This window comes from Centrocercus urophasianus, unplaced genomic scaffold (assembly GCF_019232065.1).
Source record: "Centrocercus urophasianus isolate 14NV4802_14NV808 unplaced genomic scaffold, USGS_Curo_1.0 seq_10, whole genome shotgun sequence".
Taxonomy (NCBI): domain Eukaryota; kingdom Metazoa; phylum Chordata; class Aves; order Galliformes; family Phasianidae; genus Centrocercus; species Centrocercus urophasianus.
This window is the reverse complement of record NW_024884142.1, coordinates 16137332-16160232: the sequence shown is the minus strand read 5'-3', so window position 1 is coordinate 16160232 and position 22901 is coordinate 16137332. Positions and strand designations below refer to the sequence as shown.

At 34.7% G+C, this 22901-nt stretch overlaps 1 protein-coding gene across 7 annotated transcripts in view; it reads right to left on the bottom strand.

Annotated features, from left to right (window-relative positions):
• MCPH1 (microcephalin 1) overlaps window positions 1-22901 on the bottom strand; it is a 121229-nt gene that overhangs the window by 86509 nt on the left and 11819 nt on the right. For all 7 annotated transcript variants that reach the window (XM_042823372.1, XM_042823411.1, XM_042823394.1 and 4 more), the window contains exons 8-10: window positions 20204-20407; window positions 12551-12663; window positions 2830-2867 (exon numbers count right to left, since the gene is read on the bottom strand). In XM_042823372.1, coding sequence (XP_042679306.1) covers window positions 2830-2867; window positions 12551-12663; window positions 20204-20407 — 355 coding nt within the window. The remainder of the gene's footprint in view (window positions 1-2829; window positions 2868-12550; window positions 12664-20203; window positions 20408-22901) is intronic.

The following is a 22901-nucleotide window of genomic DNA, read 5'->3' as shown; positions in this document are numbered from 1 at the left end:
TTATACCCCATATCTATCTTGCTTGTTTAAATAGAAGCTTTTTTAGTCAGGAATTATCTAACATACTGTTTGTGTATAATGCCTAGTACAACAGAGGCTCATTCTTGATTGTTTCTGTTGTACTTTAAAGAAAAAAAAAAAAAAAGAAGTATTCCTAACAAATGTAAACAGTTGGATGCAGCACTCTTCAAAGGATGTCATTTGGAAGTACCATATTTTCATTATTCAAATAAAATTGTATGTTAACTTTAGAGAGAAGTCTTAAAGTTCTGGCTTAATGTCTTTATGTCTGAGTCAGTGTTTCAATTGTAAAAATCACTTATCTTTAAATAAATTTACCTCCACATGGACTGCCATATAAAATAGAGAATGGCCACCTATAACTGGAATGCTAGGTTGAGTTCTCTAACATGTAGGTTACACTGAGGCACATAATACCCCATCATGAAAACGATGAGCTCTTGGTATCCCCAGAAAAAAGCCATTGCATAGGAACAATTTAATCAGAACAATTTAACTAAAGATTGTTGTTATAAATAATACCGGAAAGCCCAATGCCAGTGCCCTCTCTTTTCCCCCCTTTGACTTACTGAAATTGTCTATAACTTACTACATAAAATAAAACAATTTAGCTCAACCTTGAACGAAGTCACAAGTAAAACACTGAGGTTAAAAACAGGTATAATGAGAACAGTCAGAACATTTTCTGAAGCCTCTGCGGTTACTTGATTCTCACTACATTTTACTCTATCAAAAGGAGCTCAGTTATAGATCCCCAATTATCCTAGCTACTTAGGGGAACTCTAATAAAACCTCTTCAGTGGTTTTATTTTTCTAATAAAACATCTTCAGTGTAGCAATCTCTTCAAAATAAATAAATAAATGAATAATTTAAGTAAGTAAAGGAACAGTAAAAACAAAGAGTGTCAAAAATTAACTTCACAGAAGTCAAATGGTGATAGCATATGTGGACACAGTTAAAAACTGAACCACTGACTTAACTGCCTAACTTCTGCCACTGATAAGTGTGAATTTTGGTCTTGACTATATGTTTAATATTCACTATTACAAGACTTTTAACTAGACAGTGCCTACAAGTGAAGTTTTTGCAATACTGCTACCCACAGAGGCTAACTCTGCCTAAGCTAAATGCTCAGCAGAGGCAACTCCATACAATATCTGAAGCTACAGTTCTTTCTTGTCCATATGAAATTTCTTAGGTGAGAGGAGAGAATCCTCTTCTACATCATTCAAATCTATGGTGTCTTAATCAACTGCACTGAAAACTCAGCAGTTTGCATTTCAGTCAGCTGAAAAAATTACAGCAAAATTTCACTAAATTTGTGACTCAGAAAAATAGGCAGCTACTGGCTGCTTATCAGTGAGCAGCACTGAAAATATTCTCAAAACCCGATACCATGAAACCACTGAACTCATGCATCTTAAAATTTCTAATGAACTACTTCTGTAATTGTAGCTACTGGATATTAGAACTGGATTTGAGCCAGTTCAAGTCCTATTGAGGACTATTTTACGCTTTTTAGTTCTTTCAGAAGCAGTTCCTTTACCTTCACCTTCCCTATAGCATGATCAATCCCTTTAACTGCGGACAGTCAGAAGCAAAATATTGATGAAAAAGTTCTGAAGGAAAGCAAATTTTTAATCAACAGACATTTTTATTTTATGAAATAGTTAACTTTCTAGGAAAAGTCAGCATATATCAACATAAAAGAAGTAACTTATTAACGACCTCTTTCAACAGAAGAACATTTTTTCCCTAGCTGTCAAGATCTGCGGTCTCCTTTAAGGTACATCACAGCCTGTTTTCCACTATCCTTATCAGGACTGTAGCTATTATCTTTCCCTCCCTCACAACGATCGTCTATGACATGATTAGCAAAATGCATTTGTAGTCTTGGCATTAATAGAAACAACTCATATTAAAAACAAGAAAAATACTATTACTGTTTTACATTTCTGACATTTATAGTAGTATACTGGTTAATTGCTACCATTTACAAAGTATTTCTAAGAGGACTGCCACTAAGTACTGTTTCAGATTGCTTACTATGTAACCGTCATGACTTAATTACTTCAGCACTGAAAGAGATTTGTGGGTAGTAGAAATAAGACCTTAAGTTTTGAAAAATAATTCAAAAAACTGTAGGAAAATACAGTAGAAAATACATAATTTTGTTTTTCTTGGAAGTCTTTATGATGTAAAAATTTTAAGGGAATGATAAGAGCCTGCCAGAAAAATATTAACTCTTCCACAAACACACAGCTGCAGTTGCTTCTAATGTTTTGAAACAAAATGGCTGAAAAGCCTAGAACTGGTATTTCTTCAGCAGCAAAAAAGAAGATATGAATGACAATATTTTAAATTGGTGTTTCAGATCGTTAAGACTTCTTGTTCTTTTGTCTTTTTAATAGAAGCAGTTATAACATATGGGGAAAAAGCCAGGTTCAGAACTCCATCCTTAGACTATTTACTACAAAAAACTCTTACAGTTCTTTGAGAAAAAAAATCAAAATATGATTGACTTTGGTTTTATTGCTCTGAAGCCCTGCTGAGTTCACCTACAGGCCAATGGAAACATTATTCCAGTCTGCACCATAACAGCACAGATACGCACACATTCTTACAAAGTGTAGTTAGTAATGATATACACAGGTACTTCTAGCCAGCATGACAGAATGAAGTACTTCATTGTACGGCCCAAAGACAAATTCCTTTTTGTATAGAGATGAAAAGATTATAAAAACTTAAGTTAAACTTAATGAGAAAGTAAAAATACTTTTTAATACTTAATACTTTTTAATACTTACTCAGAAGACATGCTCGTCATGACTAGTGTCCTTGTTGGCTAAAAAATTGAAGCAAACAAGAAAACATCAAAAGCCTGAAAACATTTCTACTTTGAAAAAACTTAATTGATTAACTGTACTATTAAAAGGATTGAACTACTTGATAATTACAGTATCATTCTGGGAAGAGGCAGTACTAACTGACATATATACTAGAAATATTAAACATTAAGGATGTGGAAGGAAAGAAACCCCTTCATAATGTCTGGTATCAGAGCATCCAGTAGGAGAAAGCAAAAATGGAGTTTTTCATCAGTTAAAACAAAGTGACAGATTTCAAGAGTAGCACAGCAAGCACAGCACAAAAAAAAAAAAAAAAAAAAAAAAAATTAGTATTTTCTGTCTTCTGCTTTCTTCTTTTCTTGATCAGATTGAGACGAAAAGGCAGCTTAACTACAACAAAGAAACCCTTTAATTTAAAATGATTTCCATTTCTTACGAAAGAAAGACAAAATCTGTCTGAGATACTGAAGAAACAAGAGTTTGCTTATTTTAAAGAATATACATTATTTCACTCTTAAATCATGCCTAATGAATAAAAGTTGACTGAGTAATAATTAACAAGGTACAAGCAAAGATTACAAAAATGCATACAAGAGCAAAACTGAGTCACCTTAGAAAGCATAGTCCCAGCAGAATCCCCTAGCTTATGTGCAAAGAGTGTCTCACACAGATTTTAAATCATTGTTTCATGAGTTAGTACTATAGAAAACAGAAGAAGAGGTATCCTTCCATCATCAGTAATAAACATAAGGCCTCCACCATGCACAAAAGTAGGACAGAATATTATTTACCAGTATCAGAGAAACATAAACTGAGCACAACGATCAGACAAACATAAAATGATCAACATGACATAATCCTGTAAGAAAAGCCTAAGGATTACGTGTAACTACATAAATATGGACAAGAATGTATATGTTAGAATTTTAGTTTTGTAGAAAAAGTAGATCAATTGACTTTTACAATAATCTCAAAACAACTCTTCCTAATCTTAAAAATCAAGACATGAATTTCAAGTTTCTTGTCTAGGTACCACTCCATAACAAATATTCATTTCCATTTCTAACTTCACTCCAATGTACTAAAATCTGGCTTCCTGTAATGTATTGAGATTACATTTGATAGCACAGTTCAAAAATGACTTGAGAAAGATTCAGCAATGAATCATAGAACAGAAGGAGGAAGATATTATGATGCAACACCATCCATCCTCTCTTATCAGTACAGAGTTGTTGTCCACTCAAGTGTTCAAGCAATTTGTCTTATTTACAGATGGATTCTTTGGAATTACATTTGAAGACTAATATCATAGAATCATAGAATGGCCTGGGTTGAAAAGGACCATAAAGATCAATTTCAACTCCCCTGCTATGTGCAGGGTCACCAACCACCAGACCAGGCAGACCAGAGCCTGGCTTTGAATGCCTCCAAGGATGGGGCATCCACAGCCTCCTTGGGCAACCTATTCCAGTAACCACTCTCTGGGTGAAAAACTTTCTGCTATTCTTCTACTTCTGCACTATTGCTTCGTTCCAAAAAACATTATTCAGAAACATTACATGGTCAAGATGACTTAAAAAGATGATAAATACAATGTATAGATGCTAATATCATCCTGTAGGTGAAGTGGATAAATAACATAAATCCCATAAAATATTGAGAAACTATAAATTATTGAGAAACAAATTATGCAGCCTATTCAATATTTTTCAAACTCATGATAAAAAAACTGCTCAGACAGTATTATGTAAATGTAAAGAAATAAATGTAAAGGCTCAACAGTAAGCTCTACAGTACTTCCAAACTGAAATGTTCATTTGATACATTGATTATGAAAAGGCAAAAATAACCAATTATAGAACAGAATAAAACTTCAAATGATGAAAGGATGAAAATTTTAAATTGAAATACTTATTTGGGATAAATTTACTCAGTATTTTTGGAATGCTGATTATTAACATACTGCTAGCCTGAAAAGCTTGAAATCACAGAATCACAGAATGGCCAGGGTTGGAAGGGATCTGAAGGATCATGAATCTCCAACCCCGTGCCACAGGCAAGGTCACCAACCTCCCCATTTAATACTACACCAGGCTGTCCAGGACTCCATTCAGTCTGGCCTTGAACACCTCCAGGGATGGAGCACTATAAGTGGAGCTATGCTATACAGTAGTGAGGATGTACCTCATAGTGTCAAAACACATTTTGTTAGATCTACACAACTTCAAGGGATCCTGGAATCTATAATTCTAAGGGATCCTATAAAGGCACAGAACATGGCTTTGAAGCAACATATTCTCTTTCCACTCTTTCTGGGTTGAAACCCAATCAATACTGAACACGTATGCTTCAGCATGACCATAATGTTCTCCTTTGACTTGATGTCTGGAATTAAATCCACACAAAATAATTGCACTAGTTTCTTGGGGTCCTTGTGTAGTGTTAGCTCTACAGCAAGATCCTAATGTGCCTGTTCAGAACGTGCAGAAAAATTTCTCACATGTTTAAAAAATGAACACAGTGAAAACATTATTAATCAGACTACTGATTTTGCCAAAGCTGTGTTAAAAGACTTACTACATAAACCAAGGCCAGAGCAATTTGAGATCCTACAGCTGTTTCTTCAGCTTCAGAGAACAAATGTTCATTAGAAGTTCCTTAGTACCTATCTTCAGGGAAGTGAAAATACTGTACCCACACAACTTGTAAAACCTGCAGCCTGACAGGCTGTGATGTTTTGTCAGTGTCATCAGCGCCATTCAAAGATTCAAGAATGCAGAAACATGCATACAGGAGGTAGAAATTGGGATAAGTTTAATTTCTTCCAAACTACTTTTTCATCTTCATTCAAAACTGCATATTTTTGCAAGTAAGGGGGGGTCATTTTCTACATTTTGTTTTATTGCTTCAATTATACAAGCGGTTCTCTTTAATACACTTGTATGCAGTTACCAAACAGAAAACTTAGCAAAATTGTTTTAATGTTCAGTAGTACATTTTTCAAGTTAATTGCTTTCTTCCCTCTCTTGCTATGCAATTTTTCTTCAATGCTACTTGCGCCTGTTTTTATTTTACATTTTTCTTTTATTGCAAAATATGTTTTGAGTTAGCATTTTCTTCTCTGATTAGCAAAAAGACATCTGGTGAGCATTGCTATGTATTCTAATGCACATTTGAAGCAGGATTATTATTAATACAACTCTGAAAAAATGGTATTAAATGAATAAGACCTTTTAAAATTTATCATTTTTTCTCTCAATCAAGAGGAGTTGCACATCTGTTTTCTAAATGAGAGCACATTTATTTCTGGATTGTGTTTTAGATCTGTAATGAAGGCTGTATTAAGACTCCTATAGAACATTTACATGCCTCCGCTTTCCTTTATATGTTTCTTAAGACTACAGTTGCATTAAATATTTCTTTTTAGAATCTGTCAACAAGATTTCTCCACATCCTGTGAAATACATAACATGCATTTCAATACCTCAAAGAAAGCAGTGCTTGTTATTTTTTTCAATTCTTGAAACACAGCGTGATACATCCTGTATCTGAACTGCCCCACATCACAAAAGAAGCATCCAACCTCAAAATGTATTCCTTTGTTTTTCTAACTTCAAGCAGGTGCTTCTTGGAGCTGAAGGAAAATGAGAGAAAAGCCTTGTTTTGTACAACCTGCTTTTCAAAAACTGTCATGAGTCGTTTGGGTCAAGAACATAGACCTCTGGTTTCTTCCAAGGATGGACATCAAGGAATAAATACAACTTCTGAATCGTGTATTCCTTAGACTGAATGCTCTCTTACACCTTTGACAAGTTCTGAAAGAAATGGGCTTTAATACTATTTAATACTTATATTAAATACTCTAATAAGATCAAATGTATACCATGATGGGTGAAAAAAAAAGACTTTCAACTTCAGAACTCAACAAGATGCGTAGTTTGGCCAGTATGCTAGGGACAAAGGACTTCTTTTGGAATGTGAGGGAAAAGGGAAGAAGTGCATTCATATGCAAATATAATGCAAGGGAGAGTACAAGAGCATTATGACAAGCATTTTGTAGTCTTCCTAGCCTTTTACTTTTTGGCTATTGTAGCTCCATCAGATGGTTCTAAAATAGATTCAGAACTCCTATGCATTCTGTTGATCTTAACAGCTGTATTCTAGGAGTCACATTCTTCCCTCTGACAAGTACAGGAGCCAAAAAAGAGCCAGATGCAGCATGTGAATTATCAAGGATTGGGTTAATTTCACTTATTCTTTTTTTGTTTTACTAGGAAAGTTTGAAGGAGAGGATACAAAACTTTAAAGCTGTTTTTAGAAACAATCTATAAATTATGTTAATTTATTCTATTCATATAATAGTGGCTCACAGCTGAGAATAATTGGTAATTATAGTGAATTATTTCTATTCGGCAGTTTTAAACATTGAATATTCGAAGTTATAATTTACTTTCTGGTTTGCCTTACTCCACTTATCATCAGTTCTTGATAACGACATTTTTCCAGTTTTCTCTGTCTGCAAATTGAGTTACAGTTGTAATTTCCTGACTAAAACGCAAGACCTCTGCTTTGGTGCTAATGGGATGTGAAAAATGTACCAGCATTAACCAAATCAGAACTACTATGAGGAAGGTTAAAAAAAACAAAAAACAAAAAACAAACACCACACAAAAAATAACACACACAATGTAAACTATAACAAGAAAAAATTAAAATGAAATTATATATCTGAGAATTACATTTCCCTCAATGCCAAAGAACCCTAGAAATACTGTTGGCAAGATTAAGGTTGATCAACAGCTTCAGACTGATTTCACCCTAATGCTGACACACTTTACAACTAACTGATATTTTCTGTTTTCTACATGCATCTGTAATAGCTAACATGTTTTAAACAAAACAAAACAAAAAAATCCACGTCGTATTCATTTCTTCAACAGAGGATGGATTTCACAGCATTTTGCAGTTTCATAGGGTTATCTGGTAAAGCCAGAGATTTAGGCTTTCCAGGGACAGACAAAGGGGAAAGGCAGAGTAACAAAGATTCTCCTTCCCACACCTTTGTCCGCAAACAGAAATCTCAAAGTCAATTAGCACGAACCTTTCATGCAGCTCCTTGCCCTTAAATTTAACAAAAATACTTTGTGCCCGTCTGAACAATTTCAACAAAAATTTAAGTACAGGAGTACAGTACAGGTGTAAATCTTTTTTGTCTGCTCAGACATTAAAGCCATTTAAGCTTTCATTACCAAATCTGATGAAGTGAATAATTTCTTCAGATATCTGAATATGTCAGACTAAAAGAACTACAAAAATCTTGAGCTGGGATACTTTGGGACCTCACTGCAAGATTAAAAACCAAGTTACAAAGACAATCTGCAACAATAGAGTAGCTTCAGAGAAAATAACGGCCTGATTTAATCATCATCATTCATCTATTCCATTTTGGTCAATGGACACACATCATGGATGGATCAAAAGAAGAGGTATCTGCACAGGCTACTTCACTGAAAAAAACCCAGTGGTTTGATGTACAATTTACTACATGCACACACTGGAGAGAAGTAACCTAGGCACAAAGAGAGACAGTTCCATTGTAGTGACTCTAGAGATGGAAATATTTTAAGAATTAAACCATCATCTTGCTTAATCCAACTGTTAGATAATGAGTTTGCACTCATTGCAATCATTGACATGGTGAGGTTGATTTATGTTCTGAAGATTGCCAAGCAAACAGCGAGGAGACTGGGATTTTTGGTGAATATACTCCTGAACAGCAGTCTGAAGTCCCCAAAAAATCAAGGCTGGATTAATTTTAGCTTTGTGTTGTGATCTAAGAATGCAAAATTCAGTAAATACTCTGCTGACAAGACTGTAACCCACTTGTTTCAGATAGTCAAGCCATCCTAAGCCATCCATCTTCAATCCATCTTCCACCATCAGATTGAAGAATGCCATAGACTTCTAAGGAAAAGTATGGAGATGGCATAGATGTACATCACAGAAATTGTGATTGTACATCACAGAAATTGTGATTCTAGGATTTTCTGCTCTCTTTCTTACTCATATCCACTTTTTTTTTTTTTTTTTTTGTATGGAAGACTGCGGAACAATTACCCAGTTACCAAATTGCAAAGTTAACAATGACCTATATCACTGTCTTGGTACATTTCCAGTTTTCTAAACAGCAAACTTTTAAGTGCGAACAGTAGCTGTAAGTGTACCTGTGGAAGCAGGAAACACTCTGAACTTGTTGAGAGGAAGTTGTATCTCTTGAATCTTATCAAATGAGTATCTGCAAATTCCATTTGTATGAAACAATAACTAACATTTCTCATTTATATTCTGCTTTTGAATGTCAATATTACTATAAATTCTGAATGTTTGAAACAAACTAATGAACACAGCGACATTTTGGTTATAGCAACATCATAAGTTGTGTCTTGCCAGTAAAAATAAACTTTCCTGTTGGATTTCAATGGTCCATTCAGTGGCCAATTTCAGGCACTCCAATGAAGATAATGTGACTCATAACATTAAATCCTCTTATTTTTGTGTTGTCTCACAATGCAGATTGCTCAAAATCTTATTTCCTATTTTCAGTACTATGCTGCACCAAGCAGACAACTAGATTTAAACAATAGTCAACTATTCAGTTGCCATCAGCTAATGTTAGTCAGGCACTTTCAGGATTACTTCATATATGACATATATGGCAGTTTGTGAACATCAAACATTCTGGGATCAAAACAGTTACACCTAAAATTACAGCGACAGATATTTGGTCCATACCATCAATATTTCCTGACTATCATGGAAGAACTCTTTTTTTTTTTTTTGCAGATAGATTCTATGAAGTCCATACTGCCTTCTCTGACAAAATGCGATTTTAATTATCCGTCAAGATACTTAATAATTATCCCTCGATTATGCATTTCATTTCATGAAAACTTCGAAAACTGTACCACAGTAAAGGACTGCTTCTATCCCCGCAACCCAGTATCATACACTGACATTTCTGGATCAGGGAAGCCACCTGCACAGGCATTAAATCAGAGTACATATCTTGATCGACTGAGCATGTCAGTCTTGGAACTGTGCTCAATGACTGATCTAAAAACTAGGAAGTTTTAGAGGAACTACATACAGACCATTTTTTAAAACGTGTTTTTAAATCCGCCTTTAGAGACTTCAATGTTAACAACACACAGAAACTCTTGTTACTGTTCGTTATCTTTTTTTTTTTTTTCTTCTTTTTAAACAAAACACTTGTTCCATTAAAGATTCCTAAAAGTATTTATTATGTTCCCCTAACATGTCTGGGATTGTCATTAAAACTGCTTTGTCTTTAGAGCTTTTCTTAGTTTACAATTTTTGTAATTTCAGTAGCTATGATTAGAAGTCTTCAGTGTTAAAGAGCGAAATAAGCAAGTCTATATAAATAGTATAGATAGAAAAGGAAATTTGAATGCAATCTAAATCGTGACAAAGAAGCAGCTAAACAAAGATATTCTTGATTTTGACTTCTGTCAAAAGACAAAACAGAAGAATTTTATAATTTTTGCTTCAGAAAGGAAATATTTTCTAATTTAACTTCACTGTCACTTCACCAAACACTAGGCAAAGTGTTATAATGTTTAAGCTGCAGCCATTGCAAAAATGTGTTTATATTTATTAAAAATTCACATCATGTTTGGTTTGTTTTTAGGAAGCTTCCTGAAAGAAGTTTGACTGGTACCAGAGAAGCTTTGCAATTTAGTTATTTATAAAAATGTAGATACCTAGCATAGTTCACTCCAAGACATTATCCTGTTAAAATTTCTTCAATAAGAATTTCCTAGGGATTTCCTATACTGGCTTTATATATTTTGTACGTACGTATGCATTTAAATTATGAGTAAGAGATCTTGAACATTAATAACTGTGTAATACAGATTAACAGACAATTGCTGGAAGGAGAGAAAATAGCAAGTGCTGTTTTTCAGTGCAGTCAAATGGTGTATTAAATGTAACACACTTTGTAAAGTTCTTCTCATGTTTCAACCAGGAGAAAAGGAACACTGTCTCAATATTAATTTGCACAAACTGCAACTGGAAACCTTTAAAATTATAATAGCACACTTATAAAAAGAAATAAAGCATTTGTTACTGTGTCACAGACATTCAAATCAAATCACCCAGTGAAATGGATGGATATGAAAGAAGCTATCTGAAAACACTGAAATGAGTTTTCTTCAGTTACTGCTTAGTGTTTGTTACCAGCAAACTACCTCACAAAGCAGGCTTTGCAACAAGCAAAGCAAGGATAAACATTAAAACACCCCACTTTCTGTAAAGCCAAAGTTTTAACTCTTCTTTGAAAAAGGGTAGCAACTAAAAATTAACTTCTTATTGCTTTTTCTTCTTTTTCATTGTGTGATAGTTATGTTGGGATCCTTCATTAAGAAAACAAAAAACTAGCACTACAATGTGATGCTCTCGTAGTGTAAACACTCAGAATAGGGAATGAGTGCCAATAAATGTAACAAATCTCCAAGCGTCGTTCTCACAGACAGCCTTACGGCCACTGACTGTTTACGGATACATATTTAGCAGCTTTCATAAGATTTCTGTTACAGGAAATGAAACTTTTCTGGACAGGTGTTCCAGCTCAATGAGGAAACATTCTTGAAATGTTTATTGTAGGACACAGATGAAGAGTGAAGTTGATTTATATGTTCTATATAATTCTTATTAGTTTTACAACTGATATGACTGTATATATTTAGAAGAAGAAGGTGAACACTTTAACAGAATCACAGAATCAATTGTTTGAGTTGGAAGGGACCATTAAAGGCCATCTAGTAGAACTCCCCTGCAATGAACAGGGACATACCCACAGCTCAGTTTAAAAAATAACAAGCAGTAAGACACAGGCAGGAAGTCAAATTGTAATTTTGAACAGGAGCAGATGACTGGGCCATGAAAAATAATATTCTATCTTCAAGATGCTTAAAAGGTTGCACAGCCTGGTAATGGCATCTGCTCACAACTTCAGAGTAAAAGGATTTAAAAAAAATTGATCAAACTCTTCAAAACTCCACCTACAGAACAATGAAACATCTGTCTAATTTGTTTCATGTCATTACATCCTTCAGTGCCTTAGGACTACCCATTTTTTAAACAATTCAGCGTTCATTTTAATTGTACGCCTTGCTACTATAGTACTGATGAAAAAAACTCTATTTATTTTCCTGCTTATCAGTTTTGCATTTAATTCTAACATAACTTTCAGAAGACAAATTAAACTTAAGATCCAGTGCTGACCCAGTCATCTCACTTTGTTTATTCCTATCCAGACTGAGCGATAAGAATATAAGAGCTTATAGGAATATAAGAGCTTATAAGAATATAAGAAGAAATATGGAATGTTCTTCAGAGACAGCCATAGTGAATGATCTACTATACATATATGAAAAAAAAAATGCAGTGACATGACTGCCACTACATGCTTTCAGAAAGCTGAGTTAAGTGGCTATATAAATTGTTTTTGAGCACCCTTCACATAATATTTCAAAGAAAGGTTTGGAAATGTTTTTATTTTCTCTTTTAAACATACATACATCATGCATATTCTGTTTGTAGGTAAAAAGGCACTCAGTGATTCTTCAAAAAGAACTTAACAATATGTTAAACTGACCTTTTGGAGTCTTCTGTTTTTTCTTACCATCCCCTTGTGCTTATTTTTTTGTTCATTAAAAACTTTGCAAGAACCATAAGTAACATCATACTCTGACACACAATTTTCATCACCTAGAAAGCAAGCATAATACAAATTTAGAAACATGAAATGAAACTGCCACACTCTATAGAGCTCAGAACAATTTTAAAAAAATCTAACTTAAAAATTTGCATCAGTTCACAGAATCACAGAATTGAAGGGGTTGGAAGGGACCTCCAGAGATCATGGAGTCCAACCCCCCTGCCAAAGCAGGTTCCCTACAGCAGGTCGCACAGGTAGGCATCCAGGCAGGTCTTGAACATCTCCAGAGAAGGAGACTCCACCACCTCCCTGGGCAGCCTGTTCCAGTGCTCCGTCACCTCACGGTAAAGAAGTTCTTGCGCATGTTTGTGTGGAATTTTCTATGCTGCAGTTTCCAGCTGTTTCCCCTTGTCCTGTCTCCATTCACCACTGAAAAGAGTCCGGCCTCGCCATTCTGCCCCCCACACCTTAGATATTTATAGACCTGGATCAGATCTCCTCTCAGTCTTGAAAAGTCAAGGCTAAACAGACCCAGTTCACTCAGCCTTTCTTCATAGGAGAGATGCTCCAGGCCCTTCACCATCTTTGTGGCCCTCCGCTGGACTCTTTCCAACAGATCCCTGTCTTTTTTGTACTGGGGAGTCCAGTTATTTTTCCATTGTTTCAGTTATGAAAAGAAAAATCACACACGAGCACTTGTCTTTATCCTTCAGTTTCTCATCTTCTAAATAAACTAATTATAAAACTAATTGTAATTTCTGATATTTTGAGTACTGCATATTAATCACAAATAGAGAATGAGCAACTCAGCTTTTTGTTTAAAATTTGTCATTTCTATGAATACACAAAGAAATATTTCGGAAGCACTGGTGCTATATTTTTATATTTCTTACTGAAACATGAGAGCTTTTAGAACACACTGTTTTTATCCAAAATATCCTGAGGGTCCTAAGTGTGTTTTCAAACAACAGTTTGTAAACAAATCAAGCAAGCTGTTAGCAGGCAAGGATTGACAGCATATGCAAGCGTATAGATTCTGTTATTTAGAAAAAGGCACCATCCATGAGAAGGTACTCTAATATACGACGAAAAGCAGTATTTCTCATTCCTTATTTTTTAAATTAACTAAATTTAATTTGTCAACTTTGTTTGAAAATGATAAAATTCTGGATTCATTTGAGAAATTAACTTGCTTGCAGAAGACAAAAAAGCTTGGATCTAGCTTTTGATAAAGTTTCAATCTTTGAAGATTGAGGTAGGTTGTTCTTCCTAAATTTAATTCAATTGAATCCATGTTAGGACATTCATTAATTTTTCACTTAAAAGAAACACATGACATCATTTAAAGAAAGTTTAATAAACAGTGATTGAAGTGACCCAAATTCAATTCCTTGCAAATAATCTTGCCATTACTTCAATATTACCTATATTTTAAAGTCTAACTGCCTATTCTATTCAATCGAAACAAATAGAAAGTGTTACTTTCGAAGTGACCTAGGTATTTGTTATTGCATTAAGGTCCATCATCTTCAATCATACAGCAAGACTGATGGCAAGAGGACAAAAGATCTTGCCACACAATAAAAACAAGATAAGAAAAATAAATGTCACTGTTTGGGAAATGTGAGTGTAGAAAGCTACTACTAAACATTTATTTTTAATCTTAAGTAAAAGATACTGGGCCACAAAATATGTCAGGAGACTACTGACTCCGTTGTTTCACCCCAAGCAGGAGGACTGCATAGTGAAAACTAGTTAAAAACAAGGTATCAGTCTGTTAAATTCCAATAGAATTCCCAGTCATTTAATTCACTGTAAAATGACAATACACCAGCATCTTGTTTTCTTTCCTTCTTTTTTTTTTTTTTTTTTTTTTTTTTTTCTGAAAGGGGGGCAGGGTAGTGAGAAGTGCTCAAATATTCCTTTTGACTCTCTTGACCCGAATGTTCAAGAACCTTAAATCTTGCCCCACTTAGATTTAAACCCAAAGACTTGGATCAAAGTTCCAGTGATGGTTGGACCTCTTTCTAGTTTGGCTTCATTCTCATTTGTTCTCTGCGTTTACAAGACAGCAGGAAAAGTCCATCATCTTTTTAATTATCAACTCAAGGACCCTGCATACTACATAAGTAAGGGTTATTCGTGGCCATCCAGTTCCTACTTCCCCTGCCCATGTTTCTGCTCACTATTATTATTCTTATTATTTTTAAGAAACAGTTGCTCAGTCAAAAGTAAGGTTTTCACCTTCATTAGCTTTTCCTAGGGCATTTCTGATAAGGTTGAGAGAATTCTTTGAAGCAACTGTACTCACTATTATCCATAAATTTAATCAGCAAACTCATGGCACTGTGTGATTAGGTCTTCTAAATCCTAAAACATTGCTCAGTGGCTGGTATTAACATCTTCATAACTGAGATGTCTCTCGATTATTACAACAAATTACAACAACAGAATGGCTTTAATTTACAATTTCAGTTTCTCATCATTCACGATCATTTATCACCAGTGAGAAGTTTAGAAACAGAATATTATCTTCAAAAATCCCTTTGATATTTTGAGTTAAAAAGCAAGTAATGGTTAGATACTATGTGCTACTTTTTGTTCAGTAAAATCATGAACATTTATTATAAGCTTTATCTGTAGTGTTCTCCTTTACGAATATCTTGAAGTGTCACTGCAATTAAGTTACGTCACATCTACTATTCTATACTTTTATGGCAAGTGTCATCAGACTTTATAAATTCAACATCAAAATAACCTTTAACTCTATTTTGAAATACTTGTCCTTCTTGTTTTAATACATTACAGTTAAGTTTTCGTGAAGATAAAAAACAAGGAACCAAGCATAACTTTTCTTCATTCCTCACTGTTTTTAAAGGACAAGTAAAATGATATTAATTAATTAAATTTAATTTTAAAGATATGCATAGTATTTTAGATGAATTAAGCACCTATCTCAATATTCTGGACCTAGAACCTCAGGTAAAACACACCCATCTAAATCAAACTTGATCATTTTTGTACTAAATAACATAATGATATTTCCAATTCCTTATTTCAGTCTTAAACAACACCTACTAAATGATAATTGATCTTACTTCATGTCCTTCGGCCAACTAAGATAATCTTGCTCTCCATATTTACTGTAAATATCTAAATTCACTCAGTTAAGCCTTAAATATACTGTCAAGACTGGAAATAATGCTAGATCCAGTTCAACTTTAAGTGATTTTAGGATGATTAAAAAAATAATAGTAATAGTCTTGTACTCTTTACCTAATATCATTTATTGTTATAGCTTTGACATTAAGTCATGGGAATTCATTGAATTTAAGTATTAGCATTCTAAATGGTGTAGTTCATGTGCCAACTTATCATCAACCCTACTCAAAGGTCTGTAAGCAGACGGAACTGATTTCAAGGCAAATTGATGTATAACATGGGTGTTCAACGGCCTGCCTGGGCCACATTTAAAAAAAAATATTTGTATTAAAGCATAAAAAAGGGCAACAAAAACACAAAATTAGTGGGATACTTGACCTTGTTTTAGTGAAACTAATAAACATGTTAACTTACTAACTTATGAAATTGTTATACACAATAAGACAAGCTGAAGCTTATTAACTAAGAAAGAAAACTTACATGTCTGCTTAATGACAAAAATTGGTATCTTCACAGGCACACACAAAGGCAGTTGTGTGCAATCACGGTGTTTTACCCACCAAGTGGCATGCGTGTCATATGTAAGGCATGCTGGTTTTGACTCAATTGAGTGCAGTGGTGAGTGTGACAGGCTGAGTTAACAGTGTATTGTGCCCTCCCCTCATGGCATTCTGTTGCTGCCTATGAAGTCTGTACTCAAGCTATGCACATTATATTCATGAAAAGTATCGCTAAAATCACGTGATAATGGTAACAATTTACAGTCTTGTGGGGCCGCATTTCTAGCTGTCATGTGACCTGCAGGCTGGGCGAGATTTAAAACATGAATGACAAGGAAATCTGCTAATGACACAGATTGTCAGCCTTCACAACAGCAACACTGTATACCCATAAGCTTAAATTCAAAGCCACCATTTTGCTCATCCTGCAACTGGTAGAAATCTAGGCATGCAAACCAGCAGTTAAATTGCTACTTTAAAATCAAAGAGTAAAAGTAGTCTGTAAAGAGAATGCTTATCAAATGTTACATCTTGTCATTAAAGACAACGTGTAGGAGTGCCACTAACTTAAAAACCGGGCAAGAAAAATGCTAGATATTTAAACATATACAGACATTGAGTCAATCTTACAATGAGCATTTTATCACTCCTAACCATACATACGCAAGGGGTAAGTAATAAAATAATATACTATTTACCTGTTTTCAAACCATGTAAAACATATAAACAAAGCAATCTACTATTTATTTACTAATTAACATGGACGTGAAATAAGGAAAATAAATATTAGAAAATAAACATCAGAATGTATTAAAACCATATTTAATTGATATTCATGATTACATTTTACAGTGTCACAGTTAGAAGTTTAAAACACAATTTTAATTTTCTTCCACAAAATTTCCATTAACAGTGAAAATACAATTCAGTTTTTATTACTGATCTCTTCTATTTTCAGATGAGCTTGTAACCAGAAAGGATTGAAAGGAAAAGTGTCTGGTAACTTTTGTTTGCTGAATACCCTTCCTTAATCCTCTCCTCCAAAATCTGTGAGCTTAAACAAGTTGTCCAATAGAAGTGTAACAGGCTAGAATATTGGTCTCAATTTCATCACTAGAATTCATGATTTAGAATTAACGCTAATTGGGTTCATACATTTGTGGGTACACTTATATAATGTAAACGTGCATCTATTTTATTGTTTGTTAAATATCATATAGCAATGTACACAGATGTAAAGAACCCAAAAGAGCAAGTCAGCTCAATTCCCACTGATAAATACACAGTTACCCTGTAATATTTCCAGTGAATGGATTTCTTAAGCGTGAAACCAAAATTGTTCTGCCCTTTAAATAATAAATTTTATATTATATATTGATGCTTTGTGAAAGTTTTTTGTTTTTGCAATAGATACATCCAACAGCAAAGTATAGGCCCTAACTGAACTTCTAACACTCTTACAAAACGGCTGTGTAGGTTATAATGAATGCACAGGTTGTTTTTCACAAGAAAGATGTTGAACAGTGGAATAGAGCGGAGACTAGGACATCCTGGCCAGGGTAGGAAATAAATTCCAGAAGACTTTAGCAATACCCAGTGTGATCAAAACATGAATAATGTTGAGCTTTTGTGAAGGAATACACAAGGGGAGGACTGCTAAATAAATGTAAAATTAAACACGGCTTTCATAAGTAGTAAGAGAAGCAAAAGTGGAGAGCAGAGTAAGGAAGCCTGGTACAGAACAAAACAGGTATAACAGCTTCAAGGAATATTATCCTCCTGTATCCATAGAAATGTATGGAATGATCCTAAAAACAATAGACTGGTGATAGACTTCATATGGAAAAGTGGATGTATTGCTTAGACTGTAAACCTGGAGTACCTAGCCAATAGGGCAACATGAAAGTAGCTACCCGTGATGGGAGGAAAAAAAGTGTATAACGAGAAGTGTCGCTGATCAAGCGCCTGTTTTCTCCTTTGCCACAGGGGTGTACATGCCCACTGTTGCAATAACACATAAAAACGTTGTTGCTTCCCCGAGATCTTTGCCTGACGGAAAATTATCGGAACTGAGCGTTTTCACAGTATCATTCTAGAATTTTCCTGAGTTGCCAAGACTTAACATTCTAGTACATATTTGCATTGGAAGAATTTATGCTAAACTAAATTAAGAATGCTCAAGTATAAATAATATTCTTAAAACTGTTATTAAAAGCAAAGATCAGCCCCATATAAACAAAGCCATAACTGAAAGAGATGCTTGCTTCACACATTGTTCAGCTGCCCCAGGTGAAGAAGATAGACTCAATCTTCTAGGGACCATTCCAACTCAGAGTATTATTTGATTCTGTGTGCCTTCAGATGTCAAAATCACTCTTCTTTATAGCAAAAGTTAGAAATTGTTGGGTTTATTTCCCATTAGAGATTTTGTGCCTTTAACAGTAATTTTAAATTGTGAAGTAAGAATAATTTTAACAGGGAATGCTATGCTTAATAGTTACTTGTAGACAGTCTACACAAGTATCATAACATTAAAAGGATGAAGAACTTGTTACCTTAAACAAGACTTGAACAATTGAGTTGGAAGGGACCTTTAAAGGTTATGTAGTCCAACTCCCCTGCAATGAACAGGGACATCTACAGCTAGATCAAACTGCTCAGAGCTTGGTCCAGTCTGACTTCAAATGTCTCCAGGGTAGAATACGTTAAAGAGTGTGTCACCTTACTTCTTATAAATTCCTTTATATACTGAAAGGCAGTGAACAAGCTTCCCAAAAGCCTTCCCCTCTCTGGGCTAAACAGACCCAGCTCTTTCAGCCTGAATAGTAGCACAAAGCTTACAGAACGCCAAGCATTCTGTAAAAGGAAGAAGGCAGCTCACAGTTTGGTTGCATTTCATAAGCCAATTTCCCTCTCTCCTGATGACTTTATGCTTGCAGTATATGAGAATACAAATGTGTGTTCTTCTGGCTCCTACACACTCATTTAAGTAAAAGTCTGGACTGCAGCATATTTTTCTTTTTGTGTAATTCTCAAGCATTTTTCCATTGAGAATGACATTTTGCATTTAGTTGTACAAGTGCTTCTAATGCAGTATGGTACTGTATTGTTTTCTGTCTGTATGTATAGACTAAACAGGAGTGTGAGTATGGCAATTCATGCTGATTCTGTAGGATGGGCATGGGCATACTGAGGCAGATAGTTCCCAAAATTTAATCTAGACCTGCAATTTCAGCTTTTTCACCATCAGACGTAAAATTTAATGGCACGCTTTCCGTATGTTCAGCTAGTTTAAACTACTTTATTAAAGCATAATTTGCTTTAAAAGACTTTTTTCTACCTCTCTCATAAATAGTATGTAGCTTTCAGAAACACCTATCAGTTGAGCCCATGCCTCTAAAAGATTCTTTGCAAGAAACTTCAGGAGGATTCTGGGGCTAATTTAGACCTTGTAGCTGGACTTTATTCAAATCAGATGAGAAAAAGAAGTCCTCATAAGAAGCATCGACAGTACACAGATCCTTGCTATCCATAGTAACCCAGTGCAAGAACACCTTTTTAGACCCTGATGCACTCAGTTTAAAGCTAGACAGTGTTTGTAGTTGATTTCTTTTTCTGTGTTCTGTAAGACTATCAATTCTGCCAAAAGGGAGCCTTCTATCAAATGAATGTGTATTTAATTCTTCACTGCTCAAAAGTGAATTAGAGAGACTGTCATTCAAAGCACTATTAACAGTAATTAACTCAGCAGTTTTTTGGGAAGGAGCAGTACAAACCAAGTCCTTGATCTGTAGAAGATAAGTTTTGTTTGCAACTGAAGTAGTCATTGTACTTCCATCCTTATGGTTTTGTTCTGAAAACTTTTCTAGATCTTTTATTTCTAAATACAAATTATCATGCAAAGTATTCTGCAAAATCTGCTTTTTACCTAAGGTTCTTCTGCTAGATTGCTTCTGGATTAAGCTCTTCTGGTCACAGCCACATGAGGGAGAATTCACTGAAGCACTCATAGAAATGTGAGTATGAGTCTGAGTATCGCAGACGTTTTCTACGTCTTTTTTCTGTCTCTTTGATGTAATAGTTCCGAAAAAGTCATCACAGCTTGAGTTTAAGCAGTCTTTCTTTTTTTCTCCTGTGAAATATGAAAAGTAGCAAAATAAACAGTTGAGAAAACAGAAACAGAACAAAATTTCTAAGTGAAACACATATGAAATTATAGAACAGAAAAAGCAAAGATATAGCCACTTACCTGACTGTTCAGTGACCAAGTCATTAAACAGAAACAAAGTATATTGATGAGAAGCTGCAATAGGGTTTACTATCATGTATTCCTATGTGTTATTTACAAACCCTATCTTAAAACAAAGCAGAAAAAATCTCTAATGTGTGAGAAAAGCAGCATGATTTTATATTGATAGAGTTAGCTGGAATCTATATAATCATTTTTGCTCATCTTCTTGTAGTTTTCCCAGAGTTATGAAGAAATTAAATACAAAATAATATCACAATCTACGTACTGTAGTAAAAGAAAACAATGTGGAAAAAGATAACATATTTCAGTTATTCTAAAGAAATTATTTTGGGAGATAATAAAAAGAAACCATTAATAACTCTTCACAGTAAATTCCTCTGAAATAGGCTTGCATCTTTGATTATTGAAAATACAGTTTTAAGAATCCAGATGTTCCATACAACTTTCTATACTCTATTTTTACAACAAATGTATGTTGAGTGCAAAGTTTTAGCAGTACTCCCTTTGTTAATGCTGCTGTAGGTTTCAGAGAAAACAGCAATCTTATTTCCTCACTAAATATTAATAATGAATTAAACATATGGTATATTTTGGTACATTCTGAATTAAGCTGCAATTGAAATGTCAACCAACGCACTCTCATAAGCCTTACAAAAAAAGGGTCACCATGACTGACTATCAGAGATGGAAACTACACTGACTATTATCAGGGATATAGAGGATAGCTCCAAAAGTAAAGGCTCCTATTTATTTCCATGGGAACTACAACAGATACAAAGAGCATAAGGACACTATTTCATGGAACAAATTCTTAGCTACAACACATTATTTTTCAGCATAGTCACCACTATTAACTGTGCATTATTGCCAGCGACAAACAAGAGCCTGTGTACTCCACTCATAGTAATCTGCACTAGCAGGAGTGACCCAGTATTTCACAGCTGCTACGACAGCATCATTATTGAAACATACCACCTTGCTGTGCTCACATCCACTTGTGGTCTCCATAACTGTTCAGCAAGCACTGATGAATGTCAGTAGGTGCCACTTCCTCCACTTGGAGGAATTCAGTGACACACGTATGCTGCATACACACTTCATGTCAGACATCATTTTGTCAGACTGCCCCTCTGCTGCCATCTGTCACATGGCAACAAAATGTAATGGAGTACTAGTGAGAAGGTTCAACCTCTTACATCGTGGTCCAACATAATATAATAGAGAGCATTACTTTCAAAGCAGCCCTTGTAATATAAAAATCTATAGTGCAGCTGTAATGCTAGAGGGGCATATTCAAGGTAAAGTGCTCAAATCAATGTTTAACCTTATCAGCACACAACCAATTTACTGAGATAAAAGAGTTCAGTGATACAGTTATGCTACTTCCAGTATCAAGTTACTACTTCTTTCTGAAATTGCGTGAAGGCATATCTAGCTGTGTCAGGATACCACTGTGTATGATTTTGCCTCTGTTCTCATATAAGACAGCATGACAGATTTTCTGTATGATGTCAGTACAACATTAAAAAAAAGATATACACTTTTCTGGTGGAGGAGAATGAAGAAGGCAGTCCAATCAAATGGTCTTCATTATGAATTCCAAAAGCTGACTTCTTACTTTTCTACTAAAATCCATCTTTATCTTTTTGTTCTGACAGTAGACATGCAGTATGAAGTACACCACACATTGTGGACATTATTTCTTAATGTTGTTAAGAAACCCACAAATGTAGCTTAACAACTTTCACAATCATTCTCTGTCTTATGTCCTGCTACTACCTCAAAACACAGGCGCTAAAATCTAAAACACTGAGTACAAGAACCTTAATATATGTCACTTTCTGAATACTTAAGCTGGAGAATGCATTAGGTTTTCAGATTTTTCATTTGAAAATTTATAAGACAGATCAGTTTTGTGAGTTTTATTTTTTATTCAGTTCACTTTGTTTTCACATCACATCACTAAGCTCTTTGTTCCATACACAGAATCATGGAGTTGCTCAGGTTGGAAAAGACCTTAGAGATCATCAAGTCCAACCACAACCTAATCATACTACCCTAACTCTAAATCACCCTCCGCTAAATCACATCCCTGAGCACCACATCCAAACGGTTTTTAAACACATCCAGGGATGGTGGCTCCGTGGGGAGCTTAATGCAGTGCTGCAAAATTCCTGTATCAGTAAACTGACAGAATGCCAGAACAAGAAGGCACTAACAAGGAATAGAATTACTTGTCACACAAGAAAGTGACACAGGCAATGCGGCAGTAAGGCACAACATTTACACAGCGTGACTTCTCTTGCTCCAGTTCCTTGAATTCTTACTCCTGCATATTCTGCCAATTAGCAGAAAACTAAAATAATTCAACTTC